The 22,737-nt window shown below is 37.5% G+C and overlaps 1 protein-coding gene across 3 annotated transcripts; it reads left to right on the forward strand.

Annotated features, from left to right (window-relative positions):
• Positions 1 to 1,929: 1,929 nt before the first annotated feature.
• On the forward strand, positions 1,930 to 21,932 carry LOC135481852 (M-phase phosphoprotein 8-like). Of its 3 annotated transcripts, none has more exons than XM_064761590.1 (14): positions 1,930 to 2,753; positions 3,602 to 3,763; positions 4,130 to 4,885; positions 7,264 to 7,348; positions 8,280 to 8,750; positions 9,525 to 9,562; positions 9,981 to 10,026; positions 11,251 to 11,382; positions 12,028 to 12,212; positions 13,168 to 13,322; positions 13,779 to 13,930; positions 14,428 to 14,570; positions 16,799 to 16,885; positions 17,465 to 21,932. In XM_064761590.1, the coding sequence occupies exons 1-14, from the start codon at positions 2,592 to 2,594 to the stop codon at positions 17,507 to 17,509; spliced, it is 2,619 nt and encodes an 872-aa protein (XP_064617660.1). In that variant the 5' UTR covers positions 1,930 to 2,591; the 3' UTR covers positions 17,510 to 21,932. The 3 variants fall into 3 exon arrangements, with proteins under 3 accessions (XP_064617660.1, XP_064617662.1, XP_064617661.1); XM_064761592.1 differs by having other exon boundaries at positions 14,428 to 14,555; XM_064761591.1 differs by having other exon boundaries at positions 8,283 to 8,750.
• Positions 21,933 to 22,737: the final 805 nt, after the last annotated feature.

Genomic DNA, 22,737 nt, shown 5'->3' on the forward strand with positions numbered 1-22,737 from the left:
AGCAATTTTTCACACATGGATTAAAAGAGTTATTCCAACATTCAGTGTCTTGATTAGAGTTGAACAAACTTTCTGCGCCATCAGAGTTCCTAACCTCTCATAGTATGGTCCACAAAGCCCACCTTAATTGTTTGAGTGCCTTTAGCTCTTTTCACAAAAATCTGAAGAAATAAATGAAAGTAATATTTATGCATAGTTTTAATCCCAAGTCGAGAATAAGGTGCGTTGCCATGCATTCATGCGAGTTTCATAATAATCTGTACGTGATTTAAAAATGGAAGGGAAAAAATAATAACCACTGGCATAAATATAGGGCTATATTAAATAACTCGAGTTAAATCGATTTTGTACTGGTTGTCCTCGCCTCGATCTGATAAAACTTGTATTGCCGAATGCGTAAACGGTGTATTCTTTGGCATATGCACTTTTGTCGATACAGAATATCGACATGTGGCCTCTATAGCTCTGTACATGTATACGCCGGAAAGAAACCATGTGAATGTCTACTGTACCGACAGATGTTAGTTTTCAGACGAGGACATGATATAGGTTTGTGTATATAAAAGAGCAAATGACCTAGGTATGTATCATATCTACGTACTTGTCAGAAGTTTGTACATGTCGATCACTGTGAAATAGACATGGCTCATTGGATATGGTGTTTCATGAATATGCATAAAGACGACCACGCATACGTGAACACGACTGTCGTACATCACCCATCAAATAGAAATGCATATACATGTCAGACATACATATTTAAATTGCTGTAGGCCTAAATATGTATCCAAATATAATCATCAAGTCGGTGACTGCATGTATATATCGTTGTGTGTCCCAAATCAAAGCAAACCTGCATGCTTGTAGCGAGCTAGCCCTATATGTAGGTCCAGCAAATTAATATACCACGTACAGCATAAAAGAAAGACTTCGCATATAGACCAACAAATTATAATAAGCAATAAACATGACGAGACAATAAACAGCAAATTAAGTTATAACTGGACAAGCGATTTATTTTAAATGGTTATATACAGGATTACGTGTCAGTAGGCCTACATGTATACATGTGCGTAGGCTTATGTCCGTTGTATTTTGCAGGAAATTGAAGTTGGTCATGCGTATGGACTTGTTCAGACATGTGCGGATAGAGACGTGAACATGTGTGTCAGTATATGCACCATAGGTCATTGGCCTACGTCACAAAGCCGTATGCCGTTATTGTATATGGATAGAAGTATAAACATTCAGTACCTGTTGCACAATCTCACTGACAAATGAAAATGTATTTCTAATTTCTGACAGTATATATACTCAGTCTGTCTGAGGGAGGGGGCAGAGTGGGATCTACATTGTTGTAGCATACATACTGCTAAATTTGGTTAACAGTCGATGTGAGTTCGGATCCTTCTCCAGTGATTTTCCTGCCATACATTTAAAGCTCATGCAGCTATCTATATACATTAGAAAGTTATTCATGAAATCGCCGCGGAGGGCCCTTTTGTTTCTTGCACTAAAATAAAATATTGGCTATGCGTAATAAAATAGCACCTAAGTAGCTAACTGTGTGGTTTTGACAGTAGCCCATCCCAGTGACGAAAAAGAACCAAAGACATCCCTCTGCGGTTTGAGCTATCGTACTGAATGTTATTCATGGACACAATTACAGTCGAGAAATTTTATCCCCTTCGGCCTGAGGTCCTGTATGACTGCACATCCGTGCCCCACGCGCTTATATCGGTAAAATTCAACACGGACTGGTGGTGAACAAAAAAAAAAAAAAAAAATTAAGAAAACCTGCGATGTGACCTGTGCGGGATACACGTAGGTGTCGTCAGTTTTAATCGACACCACATGACCCATGAGCTGACCTATATCACAGTCTTATGGCATCATTACCGTGAGTAAATGACTTGGTTACAGGGTCTGGCTAGGAAGTGGATTCATGCCAGTTAAATCGGTCAGGAGAATATGAAAGCCGACAGACAGAAGAAGAAGAAATCGATTCTGTTGGCATACTAGGTCATAGGTAGTTTTAAATTGATCCAGCTAGTATAATCAGCTGGAACACTAGCTGGTACGCCAAACCAGGTCACTAGCGCAGGGTGAACAAAAGGTCGGCCACATAGACCTAATTTCTCCTGACAGACTGACTATAGTAGTAAACCTGCCCGGAATCCTAGTCTGCAGAGGCTGATGTAAATATTACGGCCATTGGAATCGTCTATGTTGTACATCTGGAGATCCTGGCAGTAAAAGGGGTAGGGGTACTGAAGTACGAGAAAGTGTACTGGCTGCAGAGAAAACTCGACAGCGGCAATTTTTGTAGGGGAGACAAGTCTATAAAATATTTACAGCTTTCGTCCAATAGCTGTGACTTATTTATGTTATTTTCAACACACTCGTTTTCTGTGAAATATTTCCGCTGAGATTCGAACGTTTATCGATAGAGAAATACGGATTACTTGACATAAGGGGGGAGGGGGCGTTGTTAGGGTTTGACCACTAACTTGAACCCCCTCAGCATGAATGGACTCGCTCTAGCTTCCACCTCCCACTTTGGCGATTTCGTTATGTGAACTGAAGTCAACATGGCGGAGTGTAGTGGTGGTTCAGAGACGGTTCCTGTTGAAAAATCTTCCGAAGCCGCTTTCAGAGATATGAAGGCTGGAAGTGTACAGTATAACCGGAAAGAAGAAGTGCAGGAGGAACTGTATGAAGTGGAGAAGATCGTGGGAACGACAAAGATAAATGTAAGAAATGATTTACATGCTACGTGTACGGTTTGACGGCTGTGGCTGGGCCGTGTCACTGACGGCGAGGCTCGACTCGGTGAAGGAATCTGATTTGCTGTTCTTCTGTTTTGATTGACTCGGCGAAAACGTCTTTGTTCATAAGTAAAGTAGGGGTGTCCCTGTATAGCTTTACAGATCTGTTTTGTATTGTGTATGTCAAGGAATACAATATATCTGGCAAAAGGTGATCGCAAACGTTTTCAGAACCCGCAGGCGATGAAAATTGCTTACATTTTCTCCCGTCTGCTCCGTGTCCATAAATCAGAGGGTCCATAAGGGGGGCGACACATTAAAGATGTCTAATAGACTCCTAGTTTTCTTCCTTTAAATTTCAATATTCGGTCTTGCCCTTTGCATGAAATGAAATTTCTTTCTGCAGGTGTATGTTAGACCTTGATTTATTCTTCAGAATTTCGGTAGACGTTGTAATGGTGCCATAAGTGTACATTATATTTGCTGACATTAGTGCTTCAGGTGTTCACCTTCCACCATAGGCCCAAAGCGTGAGCTCAATCTCCCGATAAATCATGAAAAATTTGAATATTTAAAACTGTCTTGTATAGACAAATAAGTGAAACGTCTTTGGTAAATTAGACATTACGACATTTAAATTCATAACTTAATTCATTAATTTTCAGTTCATATGCAATTATGAATTGATGCTTGCATGTACAGTAACAATATTACCAGTTTATCACTCGTGTCCTGTGATATACACACAGAGCAATTTGGATTACAATATTGACCTAACATAATGGTGTTGACAGTAACCCTGTAGATAACATAATACTCCATGTTGGTTTCAGGGCCGGTTATTGTACAAAGTCAGATGGCGAGGATACAGCCCAAACTGGGACACATTTGAGCCGGAGGAAAACCTCCAGACTTGTCTGGATCTTATTGATGATTTCAAGTCTCGGAGAGAACAACTGAAACAACAGAGAACATTGGAACGTCGTCGCAGAAAGGTGAAGCATGGTGCACATTAGACACTCTTATTAAGTCAACAGTATTTCTGATCAGAATTCTCAGTATTTTATTATCTCCCTTTAAGGAACAAAACTAGGGGAACATTGTTCCCTCAGGAGTCATTTATTTATAAGCCACATTTCTGAATTCACTATACTATTTCAGAAATCACTGGTACATGATCATCTTCAGTTGCTTAGTTGGCATGTAAAGAACTCAGCTGTGTGAGATGCAGCAATGAAAGGATGATTCAGAGTGAGATACATTGTCACTGTAGGCAAAGTTTTATTTTGGTTACACTAATTGCTTCTTTCAGTACTTAAATCATTTTGAGTATAATAACATGAATATTTGTTTTTGGACAGGCTTTAATGGAGGGAAGAATATTGCCGGAATCTGTGGACTGTGACAACAAGACAAGCACTTCTACAGGTGTAACAGTTCCAGGCAGTCACATGGCCAGCTCTGTATCTGACCCCGACACACTGAAAGACACTTTCTGGAGAGACTTGGAAGAAGGCAAGGTCAATCTGTTTGAAACAGATATGTATTCCAAGGTGAAAGGTCAGGGTCGCGCATCTCGACCTACGTCTTTCAAGCCAGAAAGTCAAAAAGGAAAGGATGAGGAAGAGGATGAGGATAGTGACCATGATAAAAGACGATCCAACAAAGGCAGATCAAAGAATAGCAGACGATCACGCGCAGCAGGACAGAAATCTGCCAGGGCCCAGCAAGGTGGGAGAAAACGAAAATCAAAAGTGAAAAAGAAGAGCCAAAAAATTAAGGCAGAAACTGCATTTGACAGGGCACAGCTCGACTGTCATAATGGCATTAGCACCCCAGAATCTCTGTGTAGCATGTCATCGAACAGCCGTAGTTCCTTGTTGTATACAGACGTGTGCAGCGGGAAGACGGTCAAATCCCCTGTGTCTTTGACCTCTGAACTCATGGTGAAGGTAGAGCGGATTCATGTGGGGCAGGAGATGAGTAGTCCTGCCCTCACCCCCGACATCGGTCTAGGAACGGACTCAAATAGTAATTCAAATAGTGGTGAATCCAGTGACAATGTTAATCTTAATTCTAACACAGCAGGATTGAGAGAAGACATAGCTCGATCTGAGGTGAGAAAATACACGCTGTTTATATAATACCCTTTGTTTTTTCAACATGTTTACATATTACATATTATTATAATATTTACAGGTTAGCGTATGGCAACCTGTTAAAAAAACATGTGTTTTTTGCTTCAGCCTCTGTTTTTTTCCCCTTCAGCTCTTTTTTTTTTATGTGAGAGCTTAATATTGTTAAGAGGTTTGTCCATTATCTTTTAGATTATTTAACACAAGGTTTGCACTGCCACAAGCCAGATTTCCTCCGCACATAAACCTGACAGTAGATTGTGATATGCATGGCATCGATGAAGTATTCTTTCATATCAATAAATTAAATAGGGCCATTCAACAATCGTCTATGTGCATCTTAGACATGCTACATTAGATGTCTTGATCAGTGTCACCAGCAAGACAGCAACATTAGATTACTTGTAGTTCATTTTGATGACAGAAGAGAAAAACTAGACATCAAAGGACCCAGTTGTATGAGAGAGCATTGTACCACTAACAAAAATATTTTAGTAGGTTTGTGAATGAGTTAAGAACCTGAACAAGTGATGATCTTAGCAAGCGCATATTGGCACATTGGAACGATCGGTTTCTTTTCAGTTTTTCAATGCATTATATTTGTGCAAAATTTACTAGCGTATGGGTTGCATTAGTTTTCACGCCTGTGGATAATGTGATATAAGCTTAATATGTTCAGTCAATTTGAGTGGTGTCTTGAAGTAGGCATATACCTTTTCTGAAGACACATAGCAGCTGCTTAGAACATATTGAAACAGCACCACATGGTGGTTGAATTATGCAAGGACTGAGGGTATGGTAAATAGCCTACATGTACATTATATGGTTGGGCTGTTCTTGCGTTCAGTCTGTGACATACAGTGGCTGTAAGATACTGCCTTCTACAAGCACATGTACATGTACACGTACCCTATTTTTTCTAAAATTTTGGACACGTGGTCTGCTCATTGTAGCCATTATATATGTAATTCTAGCAGGAATAATGATTTTTTTTTTCTCACATGGTCAGACCACCTAATGAACAATATACTCATATCTTTACATTTCAAAAAAAGGCTGATAAAGAAATGTAATATTCTACTTTCAACACTACTAATATCTGTCCCAATTTTAGAAGAATTAGGATATGTATAAATTAGGGTCATCAGGTTTGCAGGCTGACATTTTTCGATCAGATGATTTAATTCTAGTTTGACCTTTATTAAATGTCATGTCACTATATTTTGATGAAATGCTGATTGCATTTCTGAAATAGTTGAGTTCAAATTACATCAAGTGTATATCCATGTGTATCTTATATTGAATGCAAGTTACATGTTGGCATTATGTGTACATTTATCACAGTATATACAGTAACATGCTTATTACATATTCTACATGTAGGCCAAGTGTTTAGCGTGCCAGCGAGTTGCAATAACTCCGAAGCCTCTCACCAATGCGCTCACTGTGAGTTCAAGTCAAGCTCTTGCTGGCTTCCTCTCTGGCTGTACGCGGGAAGGTCTTGCAGCAATCTGTGGATGGTCATGACTTTCCCCAGGGCCATATTGCTGGCTACAGTCATATAAGTGAAACATGCTTTAGTACGAAGTAAAACAAGAATGAAATAAATGAATATATAAATTAATAAATAATATGTATGCTTGCTACATGTATATATTTACGCATGTGTATGCATATACATTTTACATGAACTTCAAACTCACTGGCTTGAAGTTGTGAGAAATGTCATAAAACTGGAAGCGGTGGCTTGTTAGCCACTTTCCTGTACTAGGTTGAAATACATATTCATGAAATAAGGAGAGTGGAAAAACCCACTAGTTATTTTCTTACCACAGGAGGTCTCATCTGCTCTTAAACTCCACTTAGGTCTCTCAACACACACTGTAGAATAAGGAGTAAATGGTTTGCTGAATTTTTGTGTAGGCAGAAATTCCTTTGGGCATTCCAGGCTTTTAAATTCTCAATGATTTCATTCAGTGGTTAATGTCACTTTCATTCTGCTTTATCAGTGGTGAAAATTATTGAGCTTCCAATAAAACACACACAGAATTTAACCAGTGAAATTGTTTAGAATTTGACAGGTTGTAGTACTGCCATTTCAACAAAAGTGGAATTGAGTGTTTTACCAGAAAAATGGAGAAAATGTGGCAAAAGATACCTTGGATTGTGCAGGATGGATGTATTAGTTTGTAACAGAACTTATAAAAGTATAAGGAATCAATGTATTATAAGGTTTCACCTGGCGGTGTGTAGACACGACAGTTTTAAATGCTGGGCTAATTTAACATCTTTTTACCTCTGTTTCTCAAAAGGTGACTGTTACATTTATCATTTCACCTGTTATATATATATATATGCAGAGTGACAGTTCTCCTGACAAGACTGAAAGTATAGCGAAGCCAGCTGATTATCCAAATTTAGAAACTACAGAAAACAGTGCTGCAGGTAAGCTGTTATTATCATCAATCATCTGTGATATACATGTAATCCATCCCAGATTTTTGCTGATATTTGATGTATGTCGCTGTATGATACAAATATTCCTGTGTTGGGTATATTGTAAGAACCAGTTTACTGAACTGGAAATGTATGGTTTGGATGGTCTACTTTAACTGATAACTGTGAAATTTTGTATGTTAATGCTTCTATGTGAAGTCTTGTTAAATTTATACATACATGTTTTTACGGTGTATAAGGAGGTGCTATGATATGTTTCTTAATTCACGTATACATGTACTCCTTGGCTTTCTTTTCTTAAATAACTTATTATTTTTTTAATACACTTGTAAACTGGCATTGCCGGCTCTTGGTTAAATCACTGGTTTTTTGAGATTACCTAAATGACCGTAAATTTCACCCGCAAATGTGCATTTTTAGAGGCAAATAATGTCACAACGTATTATTTTTGGTGCTGAAACTGACAATTTTCTGGTAGAATAGCATCCCATGTTCCAAGCAAACCTCAAAACACCTGTCTAAATTCCATATAACTCTCAGAATCAGTGGAAAATGGGCACGTTAGTCATGGCCGAAATTTCTGGTCGTTTAGGGTATAACACCTTTGAATAAGCAGGTTATATGTTCGAATCTTGCTATCACTGCGCTTTTTGATGTCAAGAGGTTTGTCAGGTACCTGGAGAAAGTTTGTGGTTTACTTTGGTTGCTCCACATTCCTCCACCTTAAAACCTGACTGCCCTCATATAAGTGAAATAAAAGAAATTGATTGATGCATTGAGCAGCAGTCAAGTTGATATACAAATGAACAGTTTGATATACAAAATAACCATTAAACCTTGACGCATAAAGAGTTTACTTTCTTTGTCAATATACATGTTCATACAGTTCATAAATGACTTTTTTATTTGTTTTATCAAGCAGCAAGAATGGTACCAAAGAGACCTTCAGTATGTACAGAGTCGACCTTGGGTGGGAAGAAAATGAGGACAGGAGAAAGTAATACTGCCAGTGCGCATACACCAGCTGATGAGGCAGCCAGTGTTCTCAGGGGAGATTACCATGGTTGTACCGAGACATCTGGTGAAAGCCGTGTCAGGGACAAAACCGCTATTAGTGCTACATGTATATCAGAGACAGACTTGCATGGGGTATCATGCACCACTAGTAATAACACCACTGGTGCTACTCCACATAGTATTAATTCTACCATCAGTGTTACCTCACCATCATACAGTGACAAGTCTGATGTGGCCTGCATCCAGTCGACCATCAGTGAAGGCTCCGACCTGGAGAGCTCTTGCAGGGGAGATAAATTCTCAGACACTTCTCCACCCACAGATTCTGGAGAAGACTGTATGAAGGGAGATGATGAAGCAAACAGTTACAGTGGTAAGTGAGATATATAAATGCTTGATTTGGTGAGGGGTGGGGTGGGGGAGAGGGGTGAGGGGTGGTGTTTAAAGATTACCTCAGACTTTTACTAGTAGGCGAGGGCAACTAATCATGCTCTTTTTACCAATCAGCAATTTTCTGTATTTTGCTGCAGACATTTTGCATGTCTTCTCCAGTATGATTTATATATTTGGAAGGAATTTGACTTTGTTCTTTTGTCTTTTCTTCTCAGAAAACCTGCCACCTAACATTTATTCCATTGCTCTGGTTACATAAAGTATATGCCTGCATCCCATGTTTATCCATGGTGTAGAATATTGTGATATTTTTGTGGTGTCGTTCATTCTTGTTTAATGAAAAGCATGAATTTTAATGACCTAAGATCATGACAGATGCATCATCAGGGGTTGCTGTCCTAACACCTACATGTATTAAGTCAGTGTAGTGCAGCGGCTGTCCTTCAGGTGCTAGACTTTTGCCAAGAAGGTGCCTGCTTTGAGTCCACCTCCTGTTGGTTTTTCTGCCAAGATATGCATGATTTCTTTTACCTGTAAACCTGAGCATTTCCAAACTAGTGGATGATTTCTGAGAATAACCTAACTTCAGATTTAGGTAAATTGATTTGATAACTCAAGATGCAAAGCATCCATTTTTTTTTTGTTGTATCTGCGCATTAAACACTTTCCTTATATATACATGTATATATATATATATACATTCTCCACAGTCACTGTTTCAGGCTACTGTACATGTTTTTTTCTTTGCTTGTAGGTATTCTAGAAATAAATGCAGAACAGTTTGACTCAGAAGTAAGTATTAGTAAAATGTAGTATGCTCATGTATTTTAAAAAGTCCAGGATATGGCTTAAAAACCTAGATAGCCAAACATGAAACTGCACTAGCTCAGCTTGGCACTTAACATGTGGACAGGGTCTTCCGTACGCTTCATTACATCAAGTACAGATAAAGATTGTGACAGTTGCTCTAACTACTCAGGATGAAAAGTTTGTGTTACTGTAAAATGGGTTACAACCAGCCATAAGTAAATACAGCTTTGTATTTATGGCCTTGTGGGGATACACATGACTTGTTTTATCATTGTGTTACACAGAATTGTGCAGGTAATTTTTTGCAAGAAATCAAATAACTTCCTGTTTACTGACACCAGATGTACATCTTATTCCTTGGAGTAATAAGCTAATCTTAACGGTTCTCATTTTTTTACAGGTGTCCAGAATGAAAGCGAACTCACAGGGGCTAGAAATCACTGAGAGTAAGTAGATGGGAAGCTCCTCAGGAGTGTGCTTAGCTGTAAACTGTAATGCATATGAGAGCACATCTACAGAACATCTTTGATGGTAACAGGATATCAGCGTATTTGAAACATAAAAAAAAGGTAGAAGCCGTAGCACAGGTGTATGTAATTATATGACTTCAAGTCACATGAGGCACCAGGACACTAAAATCCTTAACGGAGAAGAAAATTTAAATATAAATCAAATAACATTGAAAAGAGTATGCATTTCCTCGCAGATGCATGCCATAAAAAACATTCAGTGTACCGTAAGTAGATAAATTATAAATAAAGGCTGCGTCGCCATCGGCTGTGGGCGATTCCATTTTGCCTAAGAACCAGTCCTGAAGTCTTCTGTGTTAGGAGGAGAATTGCTGTCGGAAACCGCTGAAGTGCAGTTCGTACAATTCCGGTAGAAACTTTCTTCCTAAAAGCTAGCGAACAGTACAGTTTATTTTCCGCTTGACAATCAGGAAACCAGAATGTTCCACACAGGTTCAGAGTTTACACGAAGAAGCCGGCAGTTTTAACGACTTGCATTAGCTGAGAGGCAACACACACCCCTAGCATAAATTACAGGGTGTGAAAGATGGAGGACGCGAAGGACTCAGCGATTTATGCCAGCTTTGCCATATTCAGGCTGTACGTGTATGGCAAGGAAAAATTCGCAAAATTATGCAGAAGGCACCACCAGATACAAAAAAAATGTGCTCTTTTCAGCCTATAGGTCATGTTCTTAAGTTTTCTTCTCCTTTAAACGTTATGACATCCAAATGTGTTTTATCAACTTTGCTGCTGGTTGAGCAGCCAACAGAGATTCTTTTTATGTACCAAATCACTGCTGGGTGAAGTATGAAAGGCTCTATCTGTATAATATGACATTTGAAATGTACAGGTGATAAGGATCTGTCTGTATGTTTGTTAGTTGATTACAGCAAGAAGAAGGTTTGATATTCCCCATCCACATCATGGTGACATACAAAGCTACCAAGCTATTGTATTGGACCTAAAATTGTGAACATGACATAGGTTGCTTAGTTTTTTCATCCTATGCTTTAAGTTTTTGTTTGGATGACCAGAAATGATGTTATGCAGGTGAAATTTTCAAAGCATATAAAGTACATGCACATGATTTATTTGCTACATCGAATAACCTGTAGTGATTTGCATTTCACACACCTTAATCTCTTTTGTTGTGTTCAGGGAAGTTCCAGGATGCTGTATCTGAAGGAGATTATGAGACGGTGAAGAAAGCATTAAGCGGTTCCAAACAGTACAACCTGGATGCCATAGATGCTACAGGCATGACTTTGCTGATGTACGCTGCTCAGAGAGGTATGTCTCCATTGTTTCCCATACTTGATGGTAAAGTATTTTCCAGGTGCTGACAGATCTGTGCTTTTATGTCTTGTATGAGGTTATGTTTCTGTCAGGCCTTTCGGGCTACAGCATTGCTCTTAGTTGTCTCTCACAGCTGGCTCATCTGCTTTATGTTTTATGTACCAGGTAATTGGCAGTGGTTTCCTGCAGACACCGCAATTTTTTTTTTTTTTTTTGCCATAAAACCTGTCCACTGTTGTATTAGTCTTGAGTGAGGTGTGAAACATTAATCAAATAAATGATCGTTTTAAATGTGAAATGTGTTAATAATTAAATGTCTGTCCTATTTTCGCCTACAGTAACTTACGGTTTAGCTTGTTGTGCATCAATACTCAGCAAAGTTGTCTTAAATTATATTGCCACTCTCTTTATAATTGCTTTGTGTTTTGATTTTGTTTAAGTGACATTGTAGGCTGTATTCTAGAATTTGAACTGTTCTTTTTTTTTTTTTTAACTACATCATTGCTTAAGCAGGAAAAGGTAGGGAAATTTTTTATCCAACTGTTGAAAGTTTGTTTTTTTTCTCCGTCTAAGTGAGTTCATGCAGAACAATTCTGTAGAAAATGAACAGTAAGTAATCAATCACGGTACAATTTCTAGGTTATGATGACATAGTGGAGCTGTTGGTGTCACACGGTTCACGGATCAATGCCCAGCAGAGGAATGGGACCACAGCGTTAATGTTAGCCTGTGAGCATAGTGCCCTACACACGGTGATCTTACTGGTGGAGCTTGGGGCCACTCTGAATCTTCAGCAGACTTCAGGGGAAACTGCACTCATGAAGGTAAACATCTGCTTCTGTATCACATAACTGATGTGAAGTATCTATTCCAGTTTCATGGACTTACAGCATGATGTGGGTGTAACTAACACTGAAGCCAGAAATGTTTAGTGGGAGGTATTAATCCATCATCGTAATTACATGCATGTATTGTTACATGTGCGTTTTTTTTTCAAATTTGTTCAAAATTACCGGACATAACAGTGTTACGGAATATTTGGTATCGCTTGGTTAGATCAAATGTCTCAGTGAACCAGGCCCATATTTATCTTACGTCTTAAGATTCAAATGCAGCTACCCTATTTATTCTAGTTTTTAGGACAGATATTACCAGTGCTGAAAGCAAAGAATTACAATGCTGTCTTAGTTTTTTGGAAAAGTGAAGATTTGAATATGTTCATGAAATGGACTAATGATGTTAAAGAAACTAAATATTCCTGCAACAGGTATATGTATATTGGCTAAAAAGAGCAGACCAGGTGGCCCAAAATTAGAGGAATTAGGGTATATTTAAAATTCTTTGCCTGTCTATAATTTAGTACACTCATTGTTTACTGTATTCCAACCACAGTGAGTTTGAGTTTTAAGCACTTGCAAGTTATGACTTGAGAATTAAGTTGGTTAATAAATACAAGCCCAGTAGATTTACTGAGTAGCAGACTGAGCAGATATGTAGTAAAATTATGCAAATCATGCTGAGAACAAGCTTACAATCCATTGGTGGCAAAAATCAGTGTATTATTTAAATTCAAGCTTTAATTGTGTATCATCTTCAGAAGTACTCCAAGTTAATTAGTCCTGAAATGGAGACACTGTTTTTGAGGTAAAATCTCCAAACAGGATTACAATATTACATTTGTGATTCAACATTCAAACATAAAACAAAACATTGCAAGGATGTAGTTTCAGATTTCTCTTGAATCCTACTTTAATAAGAAATTCTCTGTTATGTTGGCAGGCTGTGAAGCGTGGTAGCCCACAGATAGTGACGTTCCTCTTGGAGAGGGGAGCTAACTTTGCTTCCCAGACAATTACTGGAAACAGCGCCATGACTTACGCTAAAATGCTACATGTCTGTGATGTGGAGGACATATTGTTTGACCATGTGGCCAGGTTTGTACTTCATATCATTGTTTAAAGTCTATGACTGTATCCTTATTCATGGAGATTTGTCAGTACATTTTCATTTGATTTATTTATTTATTTATTTGATTGTGTATTACGCTATACTCAGGAATATTTCGCTTATCCAACAGAGGCAAGCATTATGGTGGGAGCAGAGCCTGTGGGAAAACCCACAACCATCCGCAGGTTCCTGGTTGACTATCCCATGTCCCATTTTCATTTGAAGTAAAGCAGCTACTACATATATGTCCCGTGTCATTGACAGTCTAAGAGCAGGTTCTTCGTGGTAAATTCAAGCTATTGGTAGACAGACCTCCATGTCTACATGTGGTCTCGTAATGCATCTCTAGAGAGTAGCAAACTCTAGTGCTTAGTGGAAGGCAATACATATATATGCGAATGCAGATGTTACGTAAATAAATGTACCTTTTTCTTCTTCTGCAGACTGACAGCTGAGTTTGATCGCCAAGTGGCTGTGACAATCAACAACACTGCCAAAATAATGTGTGCCTTATTTCCCCTACAGTGTTTTCCACTGTGTGATGGGAATAAGTTTGTCATCCACTTTAAACATGAGCTACAGCCTATCACACCTGGTAACGTAGTATTTATGTTCATTGTTGTGGGAGTGATACTGAATTACATGTGATTTTGATCTTGACTTTTTAATATCATTTGAAAAATGTTCAAGCTGTGCTTAAGTTTCACTAAAAATCATGCAGCTTATTTTCTAGGAGTACATTTCAAAAAGTGGGTAAAGCATGTTAAATAAATATTAATTATCATGTAATGAACAAGTTATTTTAGTTTTAGTAATATACTAAATAGTTAAATTTAAGTTATCGGTTATTTTCTTTCATATACACATACAAGTTTATATAAATTTCAAATCCTGATATACTTAAATATGTAAAATAAATGTTCCATTAGTATGTTTCTTTGAAGCAGGACCTCTCGTCGTATGTCTTGACATGTGTTTACCAAGAGTCAGCTGTTTACAATATACTTTCTATTTGAACTGAAATTTGTGTTTATAATGTATTTTTTGTTTGTATCGGTACTGTATTATTCTGCTTACACCGTATGTCCTCAGGCGTGGGTTACCTGTTGTTTGTGGCACACACTCGTATCACTCATCAGGAGATAAAGTGCCGATTCTACGGCCCTTGTGCTGTGACAACAGTCATGCTCAATGGTGTGCTGCAGCCCTCGCTTACCCAGGTAGGCATGAAAGCTGTAAGTGCACCCTTTTTTACTAACCTTTTTCCTTTTGTTCTGGTTACAATTTTCTGTTCTGCAAACTGCCTGCTGGTCTTTGTACTATATGAACTATGATCTGTCATACAAGAAGTTGTGTAAACATTTAGAACAGATCCAGTTTGAAGCATTTCGCATCACTGAATCTGCATAAGCTTCAACACAAGCGGATATAGATATTTTACTTTAAAGAGCAATTTTGTAACTCAGATGTCTTCATTACCCGGCGTTTTTGTTTTGAGATACGGATGTGTGTGTAGCTATCAGTTAACAGATTAGCAGAGCAGAAAGTTGTGACCTGTTTGGGTGATGGTTCATGTAAGGTGATGAAGTCATTATACAGAATGCTGATGGAATCTCAAGTTTCGTCTGGATCTGTGGTGCCAAAATAACTGGAAACACTGAGCATCATATTAAGAGAGAACATTTTTGAAAATTGAAATATTTTTTCTTCAGTGGTCCAGAGATATATATGTATAAAAAAAAGCTAAACAGAGAATCATAAAATTAAGTTTTCATCAGGGGTGCAAAAAATTATATGCCTGAAAATACTGAGAAGCTTACATGTCGTTTCACCTTACATGAACTATTTAACCCTCTAGTGCTTGGTTAGTGTATTCAGCCTTAATGGTGTCCAGTTCTATTTGTTTAATATAGCATTGATTTATTAAGTTTCTCATGTTAAGTGATGTGCTTGTTTAGTGATCTTTTCACAGTATCATCATATCTGAGTGTACCTAGAACTATGTTTCGCTTCTTTTTTTTTTTAGCATTAATCAGACAATTCTATAAGTTGAGAACTCTTTCAGTGTGGCATTACTGCAGATATAAACACTATAATATAGAAAGGAAACAACAGGCAGGTAAATTTTGAGAAAGATTTATGTCCAAGCTCTATCAGACTGTGAGAGTGCTGAGTCCCTTTTATGATTTTTAAGAAGTTTATTTCTGTGAGATACCATTGATCTTGGCAATGTGATTGTCAAGATCAGCTGTAAGTTACATGTAGCTTTTCTCCCGTACACTACAGTCACACAGTACATATAAGCACTGGCCGTGTGCCTCCATTGCTTACATTGAGCTTTACCCTCGGAGGGTTATGTCAGAAACCTGCTGTATGTTCACCTTGGGGCTCATTACAAGTAATACTAAATTTAGCATCATATTTTGCCAACATCAGTATTTTTTTAGCGTACGTTGTTTACATTCGGTTGACAAATTTGTCAAGTTCTTCAAGATTGCGGCTCTGACAGATTGAAATACATATATAAGGCTTTTCTTGATATTAAGACTTTTAATTTCAAACTCTGTATGGTTTATAGAAGTTCTTCTGTCAGGAATAAAATTTTAAGGAAGTTGCTTGTGCTTTAGTGGTTTCTGATTTCATTTGTTCTGTTGGGTGACATGTAAATGGGTAGAGTGTGTAGGACTTTTTGCATTGCTAATGTGGCTAACACCATACTAGTGTGTGTATTTGCTTTGTTTTATCCTGATTGTTTAAATCTCAACCTTTTTCTTTTGCTGCTTCAGTTTTCATAGATTTGCCTCTCAACCCCCTTGCTTTTGACAAGTGAGCCAGAGAAATTCTGTGAGCCAGTCAAGTCTTTTAAGAATTAAATTTTGTGAAAAAATAATTTATGTGGATCTTAATCAAGATAAATACAGAGTTGAATAATCACATCAGAGGTCTATGGATATTTTCAAGAGAGGAACAGTGCGATGGTTGTTTACCTGATTACAGATGAGAAATTCAGCTTATCTGTATGTATTTAACAGATGACCAGTTGTCTGAAATCCATGACGTCCTTTCATTTTCACTACCATGGCAAATTGTGGGTCATTATGCTCAGGACTAGTCATATGCTGTATTGTAATAGATGTAAATATAAAAGGCAACATTTCGTCATCCGTAATGCTGTAAGGCAGGAGAAAACAAATGATGCAAACTCAGCATTAAAGGCTTTGAATTTATTTATTTGTATTTGTTTCTTTTTGTTTTTTTTTCTTCATTACGGGAAAAATTACATTTGAAAATTAGTTTTGTATGGTGCATATACGAGACCAGCAGTTGGTTTAATGGAGTGTGATACAATTCTTCATAAATAGGCTCTGAATGAGGTTGTCTTGCTTGTCCATGTCTAATAAGTGTACAAATGTATATCATTTAGTTTTCTTAAAGTTTCATAAGGTTTGTTTCACTTTTGTAGGAGGCCAATTTTGTATTATCCTGCTGCCCTCTAAACAATGGAAAGAATGAGTTGGTGATTAACACGACAGCTTCTCCCACCTCTAAGGTAAGATCAATTTGTTGTTGGCAGTGTTATTTTATCTCCTGACTTGAAGTTAATCTTTTACTCCTTATATTACATGTGATATGGGTTCACTATCATCTTAATACAGGAAATTTTTATGATTTTACCTCGTTTAAAAGTTGGCGGTTTACTTGTGGCCCTCTGGTTTCTTTCACTTGTAATATACTAGCTGGCATTGTGTACGGAAAGAATTCCTGAGTATGGCATTAATAAATAGAAGAAAAAATATATATATATATATCTAATATGGCTGATTAACAAAACTTAAACTTCATTTTGTTCCTTTATCATGCCAGTATTGTAGTAAAGGCCTGTTGTCCAAAGGATTGTAAAGTCATATGGTGTCAAGAGATATGGAATGCACATTCTCATAAAAATGTAACAAACAAATGTGTCAATAAATATATTGTTGAGAAAGAGAAAAAAATGTGTTGCATGCTGAACCTCTTTATGGATGTCAGAGCAGAAATTGAGCAGTAAGTATTGAACAGTTACTATTATTTGCAAAATTGTATTTGGTTGCAATATTATATTCATGTGCTGTTTATTCTTCAATTGCAGTCAAAGCTGGTGATATGTGCATACAAGGCCAAACTCATGGAGTGAATGTAGCTAAAACCTGTCATTATCTCCCCTTATGGTTTACTGTTACAACGCCCCTTGACATTCAGAGTGAAGAAGTCCGTGGTATTGTCTGTAACAAAATTATCACGCCTCTGTTTTGTATCTGGCCTGACTTCTGAAGTTTGTTTCCTTCTTATGGCTATTTTTTCCACACCTTTCTGTGTTTCCAGTAAAATTCAAGAGGCTGGAGCACATTGTTTGTGAGACAGTTTCACAGTGTGGAGTGACAGGCGAGTTCTAATTTTAAATCAGATTTGTATTTAGATGCCATATGAACTTGTACAGATGGCTATAGGTATCTTCACAAAGATCGTAATAGATTTAAATCTACAGAAAGTTCATGTATGGGCAACAGACCAGAAAGTGTTTTTCTTGTTGGCCTTTTTTTGTTACCATCTCTCACAATTGGACTTCAACATCATATTGTAGTTTTTGTCTTTTGTAAATGGGCATTTATATTTAGGACTGGTGGATTTGACTAGTGTTCTATTGTGCAATAGAAGCTGGTATTCCTTCAGATGGAGTAAGAATATATTTTCTTCCCTTTAAAAAGAAGTACAGTTTCTTTTGAAAAGATTTTTTAGAAGGGCTCCTTAAGATAGCAGGACGGTGTGACTTATTCAAATATGTAGAGTAATATAAAAAAATAAAAAAAAAAATAGGAAAAAACAGAAACGAGTGTAAGCTGAAATGTAAAGAAACATATATCCATTTTTGGATGCACATACCTTGTTACAACTAGTGTTAATTTTTATATGGGCAGCTATTAAACAGGAAACACAGATGACATTGGCAGCTCTGTTTGCTGTGGTTTGAAACTAATTGTACGTTAATCACTAACGACGCACACCAATGTTGTACAAGTAAGGCAAGTATGTTGATCAGGCTATACAGGCTTCCTCATCTTAGGCCCATTTGTCCTGTTGGAGACAAACATATCAAGGTGGATAAGTGGTTGAGGAGAGATCTGCTATTGCCAGTTGACGATGTTATTGAGGAGTATCGTTTTTATCTTCATGAACCATAGCATGAAATCTGCTGGGATATAGCTGAGCAGTAGTAACACACACAGCAGAGGAAAATGTCGTGTGTTAATGTACCGGAAATTCTTTATGGCTCTTTTGTGTGGCACCTTAGAATGGGAGCTCTTCCATACATGAAAATCACATGTGTGAATGTTAAGGAAGTTTCTCAGTCATTTTCATTCAGTATGACCTTTGCTCAGCCATAGTCCGAGCAACAAAACAACAACATCAAGAGAGCCTCCACATCATTGCAGAGGCACAGTTCAGACCTGCTGGAACTCTTGTGCACTTCTGATGCTGGAGATGCACTTTTGGTGCTGGAGATGCACTTCTGATGCTGGAGATGCACTTCTGATGCTGGAGATGCACTTCTGATGCTGGAGATGCACTACTGGTGCACTTCTGATGCTGGAGATGCACTTTTGGTGCTGGAGATGCACTCAGTCTAATGGCGATGCACAAAGTTTTTAAGTAGTACAAAGATTTATATAAATCTGCACTAAATATCCACATCACAGGTCCTAATGGTACATTTTTTTACATGCTTGTTAAGTGCTACTAGTGTGCATTTGTGAAATGGTTCCCAGGAGAGCACCGAGTAATAGGCTAACTGTGGTTCTGATGTGATGTTGCTTATAGTACCGTGAGTGGGTAGCATTGGGTTCCTGGGATATCCTAGTCTGATCTACAGAGGAGTGGATTATATGTTAATAACATATATGTACATCACATTTGGAGGAACTGTGTGAGGAAATGGGAATTGCGATGGTGTGTCTATAAAGCACATGTTAAGTGTACTTCTGTCACATTACTGTACTGAGATAACGGATGAATTTTAACCAGGTCTGTGCTCATGGGTCACTCTCATCACCATTTTTGTTGCATTTAAATTCCACATCATCACATTGTGTGCTTGGCATTTCAAGAGCATTACACCGCTCAATAATAAACGACAACAATAATGACACTGGTATTATTACCCAGAATACTCTTACCGATAAGGTATTGCTATCATTGGACTTCCCATACTCCGCCAGCAGTATCAATGCAACAAGCTCATTTCAAATGTGATTTGTGCACGACTGTTCCACCGATGCAAGTTAATGGATGTTTTTATCCAGTTTTACATTCTAACTTTGATACGATGTCTGCATGCGTATGCATCACTTATTGCTGAATCACTAGCCAAAATGATCACAATCTATGGTTTCCATCAGTAGATAGTATAAGCCACTAGCACCCACCTAGAGATTAGTATTGGAATAGAATATGGGGATAGAATATAGCACATTGAGATAGAACATTCAGTGTACCATGCCTTGTCTTGTGAGAGGCTTTTGAATTCGTGTCCAATATTCGATAAATTTTACATGTATTTGTTGGTGGAATGTGTTAAATTTGTGTACAGTTCATAATAAAACCCTGCGACTGGCAGAAATGTTATTTCTGCTACATCATAGTCACCCCTTATTACACCCAACAGCGGGTTGTGTACTTTTCGTGTCATGTAGCATGAAGTTCTGTACACAATGTTTGTATATTTGAATCTTCACAACATCCATGGTGGCTTGGAACAGAAAGGTGACTACGTGCAAAATTTGGTGAATATGAGATAGTGTTGATGCCTCCATGTTTAATTTCTCTTTTTGTAATCATGAATGTTGTGATCAGGTACATGTGCATGTAGGCGAATAAAGAGACATGTCACATTAAGGTAGTCTTGCCACGATACTGGCACTTGAATTTGGAAGCCCCTGTTTACATTGTACATATACTTTCAGTTATCATTACACCTATCACAATTGTACATTTTACCTGTAAAAGAAAACAAAAAGCAATTACTTCCCGCATTAGTAAAGGCTACTGTGCACAATATTGGCATGGTGGTTTTTGCATGTGACATTGTGTTTATAAGCAGAGATTGTATCAGTTGTGAGGGCAAGAATATACATTTGCGTCTAAGTTTTGTCAACAACATGAGAGGCTTGCAGGTTATGGGGGAAAATAGGAATTAAAGTCCATCAAACTTATATGGAGCTGACCTAGGTTTCAGTCCAAAATTGGAGGCACTCAAATTGGAAAATTTAGTTTGAAACTTTGTTTCTGATGAGGTCATTGTTATACTTTTTTATTTTGTTATGAAGAAGTTTTAGATTATAGGGTAAATATTTTTTGAAAGGCAAAGTCAAGATTGTTTTATATGTCCTTTTACTGTCTTTTTATGAACACTACCATCATTTTCAGGTTTTGTTTTTATTTTAACATTTGCCAATGACAATGTAACCCGTGGACAGTTGATATTTGGATTTTTTCTTCATTATTATTTTTCCTGATTATCTGTAACAGGATAGATACGTTATAAATCATCAATCAGCCATTCTATGCCATTGCTGTATCCTGCTTTCATATGTCAGGGTCTGGTTTGCACAAAAAAGCAACACCAATACGTAACCTAAGAAACTTAGTTTCATCATACACCAATCCTGGGAGTACATCTTCATTGACAGCGAGTTTAAAGACAAAAGGATTTAGATTGTTGGTGTAAAATCTCAAACACTTTCCGAGTTTTGCCACCAAGGGACCATTTCTGAATTTTTTTTAATCATGAGACCATTAAAGTGATTCCGGTCAAATCCAAACAAATCACTGCCTCCTTAACAAGTGTTATGATACCAATTGTCCAAGTCCATGGGTAGGATTTTGTCTTGCACTGCCACACGCTAACATGTATCTACCCTGTGAAATTGCCACAAAAAATGACCATTGCTATTCTCGCCAGTTTCATCACCCACACACTGCCACCAGTTTGACTGCTGCTTTAAGATGGATTGTCACATCATCGTCAGGTTACCTTCTCATGATGACACTGATGCTTATTTTCCTAACCTTGTACTGCCACAAACAACCACTTCTTCCACTCCATTGCTGAATCTGTATCATGTGTTACCAATTTGCCTCTGCTGAAACTGTGTCTGGTTTTAAGCCATATTCATTCATTCTGTGTTGCATTGCCATCAGTTTACTCACGGTAACATCTGTTAAGAAATTTTGCAGTGTTTCCCTTTTGCTATCAGACCATTTTTTATTCTTTTTGTTTTGTTTTTGGTAAATAAAACTTAAGGCTTGTTTGACAAACAGAAATAGGAAGCTTGATTTGTTAGTAAAACATATTTGAGCTTCATGTGAATTAAACCAAATGTAAATTATAAAATTTAACTTAACAACCATTTCCTGTGACAAGCTGCCCTCAATTAAACTTGAGGTTATATGGTTGTCCAGTCCTCAGCATTGTGGTTAATGAAGTGGGCTGGCCTATCAGAAATTTGCATTCACGCAAAGGTTATAAATAGGTTCTGTAAAGTATTTGAGGGGGGGGGGGGAATGCCTAGAAATACACTTTGTATGATATTCTACATTCAGAGTATATTCTTAACATTGTAGATTTGAGAATATTTACATGTTTTTGTCGTGGTTTGTGGCATGTGTCCAGAAAAAGTGATTATCAAGATCTAGAGGGTGCTCAATCTACAATAGTTGCTTAAGCATTGTGATATCTTTGTAGGTTATATGCTTGCTTGTGTCCATAGCACATTGCACCTTTAATTAAGAGATAGTTACTACTCGGCCATCTTGTTGTTGTTTGCTTGATTATCACCAGTTTTTTTTACAAATAATTATCTTTGTGTTGCTGTTGATGTACTTGCTGTAGTCAGATATATTTGAAGTGGAGATGTTTCAACCGAAACGTGGATGTACAAATGATTTGGAGTGGTGTTAATGATTAATAAATATTGTTTTTGTTACTCTTGTGGGGAAATATATTTGTCACTCTTGTGGGGGAATATTTTTGTCACAAAATCTGTGTGAATGTATTGAGGGTAAGAAGCTATACACATTTAAATGTTTTAAATCTGTTTTTCTTTCGATAATGTAATTGGTAATTCATTAGTCATGTTTGGCTCAGAATCTGATATATAGTACTAAGATCTGTTGTGGACACAAGTTGTAACTACAAGAATGTACTGCTAGTGTATAAATGTTCAGAAACAGTCTATAAGAACATGTAGATTCAAAATAAGAGAGTGCAAGTGCCCATAAGAGAGAGTAATCCTGAACACAAAAAGCCATCACAGCTAGCATGGCAGTATTGTGTGATTTTTTACCCAAATAAATGTCCCTTATCCT

The sequence above is a fragment of the Liolophura sinensis genome, chromosome 1 (genome assembly GCF_032854445.1).
Source record: "Liolophura sinensis isolate JHLJ2023 chromosome 1, CUHK_Ljap_v2, whole genome shotgun sequence".
NCBI lineage: Eukaryota > Metazoa > Mollusca > Polyplacophora > Chitonida > Chitonidae > Liolophura > Liolophura sinensis.